Below are 5,208 nucleotides of genomic sequence, written 5' to 3'. Positions count from 1 at the left end.
AATCTTTTTTTAAAGATAGGGTTTCACCATTATGGCCAGGCTGGTCTTGAACTCCTGACCTCAGGTGATCCACCCACCTATGCCTCCCAAAGTGCTAGGATTACAGGCGTGAGCCACCGCGCCCGGCCTATGTTAACAATATTTTCAAGAGCACAGGTTTTTAAATTTTATTGTGAGACAGGGTCTCATTCTGTCACTCACACTGGTGTGCAATGGCATGCTCATGGCTCACTGCAGCTTTGAACTCCTGAGCTCAAGCAATCCTCCCACTTCAGTCCCCAAAGTATTGAGATTACAGATGCGAAACACTGTGCCCAGCCAAAAACACAGGTTTTTATTTTCATCTTACATTAGAGGAAACCTGAGTGACTTCTCATTAGAGTCATTAAGGATGGGAGCCAGAATGACTAACCACCAACTTGATAGTCTTCCTTGGACTGCACTGGTCTGAATGGCACAGTGTCTAATCTATCCCATTCCTTTGTGATTAACTTTTGCCATTACAATAATTTAAATAGATTTTGCTAGTTTACTCACCAATACATTTCCCTTTGTGCACCATGAGCTGATCAGGACTCCCCATATAGAAATATAGAATTTCACAAGAGCCAGGAGAATCTTCACTATTACATACAGAATACTGACGTTCTCGCCTTAAAAATAAATTTGAACAATAATTTTTTTCTTTAAGATTAACAGAGGAAATTCTTGCCCCTCCATTTTCTCCTGTTTATTACTGTTTATTAGCCCACTCACAGTCTAACATCTGTTTTTACCAGGAATCAAGTAGAAGGTGCTAATGGAAACGCCATTCAATTTCCCCACTTCCCATTGTCATCTACTCCACATGAAATCCACAAACCCCTAACTCTAGGTCTGTGCTGTGCAATGCTGTGGCTATTAAAATAAAACTGAAAATTCAGTTCAAGTGCAGTAGCCACTCAATTGCCATACATGGCTACTGACTACTGTATTGGACAGCACAGATACAGATCATTTCCATTATTATAAAAAGTTCTACCAGTAAGCAGTGATTTAGATCAATTCCACATGTATCCCATATTGCTTCATTCCCATGCACATACACATCTGGAGAAAGCTGCAAAACAGAGGGTTGGACCCACCACAAATTCCTGGTTTCCAACTGGGCCTCCAGCCACTGAGTGCACATTCATTCTCTTGCTTGTCTTTGGTAGATACTCCCATCATTCCCTTTCATGACTTCTCCGAAACACTTAAAACCCAACCTCTCCTCTCTTTCTTTTTTTCTGCTTTTTTTCTTGGGCGAAGCAATAGCTAAGAAACTAGATTACAATGCAAAAACAATAAACTGGGGAAGAGGGTCGCAGGGAAGAGGTAAGAGAGAGAGCTTTTGATGGTCAGGGTTGAACACTTATCAGAAACACCTTGATGAAGTGCATGGACAGATCTCTAGAGAGATCACCCTCTCATTCTCAGCATGATTTTGACTTTTACTTTCACTGAGAACACGAGGCAATAAGAAATACAGTCCACAATTTCTCTCTCTCTTTTTTTTAAATAGAGACGGGGTTTCACCATGTTGGCCAGGCTGGTCTCGAACTCCTGACCTCAGGTGATCTGCCCGCCTCGGCCTCCCAAAGTGCTGGGATTACAGGCATGAGCCACTGTGCCCGACCCAGTCCACAATTTCTATTGTCTTACCTATAAAGTTACTTGGCATTGGCACTATTCTTTCTTTGTGGGTGACTTTGAGAAAGGATGGCTACCTCTGTCCTCCGTCCCATCGCTTACAGAGGTCTCCTCTGGGATCTTAGTCTATTAGTTAGTCCTTTTTCCCTGTATGTTCAATCAGCCCCTCTGTATGGGCTCCCTCCCCCAGCCTATAAATCTCTCCGATCCACACATTCCGCTCCCTCAACCCTGCACCACGCACCCCATCCTCTTCCTCACATTTACACCTCTGCACCAAATATTCACACTTCTGCACTTCCTGTCCCCACTTCTGCACTACTTACCCCCTCATACCATTGCAATGTCAGTAAAACTGCCACCTCCCTCACAGTCTCTCTAAACCTGATTTTTCCACCTTGTCTCTTTAATTTTCATTAGAGGCAAAGGCAACCATTTGATCTCACAGGTGAGAAACCTGCGAGTCTTCTTGGCTTCTAGATCTGCATCTAATTGATCTTCAAGTACCACCTTTTCCTCACTATTTCCCCTGCCCTGTTTAGTTCATCTCCAACTTTCTCCTGGCCACAGGTAATACTCTGTTATTTTCTGGGCTATCTGCTTCCAATCCTACACATCCTCTTTCCTCAACCCCCTCACACACTAGTGACAAGATTACATATTACGATACAGGCATCTTACACTACACATATGTCCACATATTCTAAACACCACAGAATAACAAATACGTTGTAGTTCTGTTCAAATCTCTACTTCTAAAGTTAAGTGTGCAACTAGGGACACATTGAGATTTATAAAGAAAAGGATAAAAGCAAAGGTTCAAAATTATATGCTAGACTTAGTTACATCAATTATGCAGAAACATCTCCACATCAGCTCTGGACTCCTCAGCAGATGGTGCGAATGATCATTTTAGTCTAGGCCATCATCTTTCCATCTTTCTGTTCTTTAGTTTACAAAGTGTAAATGTGTAAATGCTTGGATTTAAGGTGTAAATGCTTGGTTTTAAGGTGTTTACAATGTATAAATGCTTGATTTTAAGGTGTTTTAGAATGTGAATCACCCTATATGACTGATAAGTACAAATACAATGACTGTTGAACGGCTCTAAGATAAGGAATAACTAGGATTGAAGGAATAGTAGAGATAATCTTAAAAGTGAAAGTAAGAAAACAACAAATGTGGTACATTCTGCATGGCACAGGTTGTAGCAGAAACAATTCTGAAGGATAAAAAGTAAATCACAGCGTTAGAAAAGAAGGAATAAAGAGACAAATGCAATGTTATCAATGTCTATTGTTTTTACCAAAGAGATGCATATATATTGGATGCTCATACTTTCTACTTGGGACTCATCAAGAACTGGGCTTGGAATAACCTTATGGATTTGAATCCATTCATAAGTAAAACTGCTTCTGTACTCCGGCAGAAACAGCTACCCCAATGCAAACAAATGGTGTTCAGAAGCTATGACTCTGGTCTCATCATCAATTATCTATTGTAGATTATAGATGTTCATGAGGTTTGCAATATTATAATAATATTAGAAATATCACCCATGTTATCAGTATTGCCAAGTAACTGTGGCGATACCCAACCTATATCAACCTATATGGATGAAGGGTGTTTCAAATAAAATTGCCAAATAATATTAATCTAGGTCTTTTAAAAAAAACAGAGAATTAAACATAACAGAATTTTAGAAGACTAAATTAGGCAGCCAAGAGCTTGACACCTGAAAAAAGAAAAAAGGATAATCTTTTTTTTTTTTTTAAAAAAAAAAGCCAAGTGGCAAGAAGAGAGATGGCAATTTTTCAAGCGGGGAGGTAAGAATTGGGCTGCCATCCAAAAGAATGCTCCACCAATACGATCAATGTGTAGATGGCTGGGACAGGATGGAGAAAGAGGATCTCATCTGAGACACAGGGGCAGAGAGACAGTCTCACCTTACTGCCTAATTCACCAAGATGCCACAGAAAATGCTAGCTCCAGGTCCTTTACTTTGAAATTCAGAGCCACTTTGTAGAGACAACGTTAGTAAGAATTCCTGATATTGTTTAATTTGAGGTAAACTAGTCTATGTCTCCATGGAACCAACTAGAGAAACACTGAATCACAGAGAACCATGTCTGAAGAGATGTATCAAGGATCCCCTCTCCACTACACCTTTATACTTTAATGGTTCCCCAGTTTTTTTTTGCAGAGAGAATCCAGTGTCTTGTACCCTTAATGATCTCTTCTCCGTAAGGATGAGGAGCCAGCAGTTACCATACCTGGCTTTAGAATAGCGAAAACAAACTAGATAACTTAATCTTGTTGATGGCAGAAATAAATAGGTAATATATTCTAGATTCTGGGCTATGCTACAGTAACCTGCAAAGACAGCAAGTCTGAATATGTGAAAGTAATTTTTTACCATGAGCTCTTTTAGAGGGTTTGTTTTGCTGCTTCTACAAAGTTCAAACTGCCTACTTATCAGGAGCAACATCCCAGAAGGAAGGCAGGGATTTGCAGGACTATGTCTATCGTCACAAATATGTATATCTTCACAAATAGAGCCTCATACTGAAGTGTAAACATTAAAATGGCTAATTTTATGTTTTTTTATTTTTACCACTATATTCTCAAAAGTGAATCCTTCAAGGGGAGAAAAGAAGACTTGAAGGATAGAAAATAAAGTTCTTTAACAAAAGCAAAGATTGACCAGTGAAAAGCCTTTGAGTATCAGGCCCTTATGTTCTTTCTACTAGAATAGTGAATAGTTCTCTTTTCTCTCTTTCTCTTCTTTACAGCAGTGAAAATCTTTTGTTAAATAAAACCTCACTGGTTTTTTATATATCCCACATATCAAGAAAAGCAAAGTTCCCCTGGTTAAAGAGGCTGTAGACCCTACAAACACCAGAAACGTAGTGTCCCACTTTCCCTCTGTCGTCTTCCCTCCCTCTTGCCCTCCCCGCAGCAGATGTTTACCAGGAGCCCACCACGTGTCTTCCAGGCACTGTTTCAGGCTTTGAAGAAAGCACAGATGAGGGCTTTGCTCTCACAGACTTCACATTCCAAAGCAAACAAATACATAACAATTTCAGCTAGTGCTAAGTGTTACGTAGAAAAATAAAATGGAGAGTTGGATAGCAAGTGACAAAGCAGGAAAGTAGGTAGGGAGGGCTCAGGAAGGGATACCAGAGAAGGTCACATTTGAGGGGAGAACTAAATGAGAAGGAGGAGCCCATCATGCGAAGTGCCAGAGCGAGAGTGGCCCAGGCAGAGGGATCAGCAGAGGCTCTGAGATGGGAAGGGGCTTTGTTGCCCAGGCTGGGCTCTTGGGTTCAAGTGATCCTCCAGCCTTGGCCTCCCAAACTGTTGGGATCACACACATGAGCCACCGTGCACAGCCATGCTATCTTTGATCTCAAAAACAAGCCTGGCCAGGCGCGGTGGCTCAAGCCTGTAATCCCAGCACTTTGGGAGGCCGAGGCAGGTGGATCACGAGGTCAAGAGATCGAGACCATCCTGGTCAACATGGTGAAACCCTGTCTC

The 5,208-nt window shown here is 41.2% G+C and overlaps 1 protein-coding gene across 4 annotated transcripts in view; it reads right to left on the bottom strand.

Moving 5' to 3' along the window:
• The window catches only part of EIF2AK4 (eukaryotic translation initiation factor 2 alpha kinase 4), a 114,281-nt gene that overhangs the window by 80,438 nt on the left and 28,635 nt on the right, over window positions 1-5,208 (bottom strand). For all 4 annotated transcript variants that reach the window (XM_017530920.2, XM_037739409.1, XM_017530922.2 and 1 more), the window contains one exon: window positions 538-653. In XM_017530920.2, the coding sequence (XP_017386409.1) occupies window positions 538-653 (116 nt within the window). The remainder of the gene's footprint in view (window positions 1-537; window positions 654-5,208) is intronic.

This window comes from Cebus imitator, unplaced genomic scaffold, assembly GCF_001604975.1.
Source record: "Cebus imitator isolate Cc_AM_T3 unplaced genomic scaffold, Cebus_imitator-1.0 Scaffold70, whole genome shotgun sequence".
NCBI lineage: Eukaryota > Metazoa > Chordata > Mammalia > Primates > Cebidae > Cebus > Cebus imitator.
The sequence above is the reverse complement of the archived record's forward strand: the minus strand, read 5'-3'. Positions and strand labels throughout refer to the sequence as shown.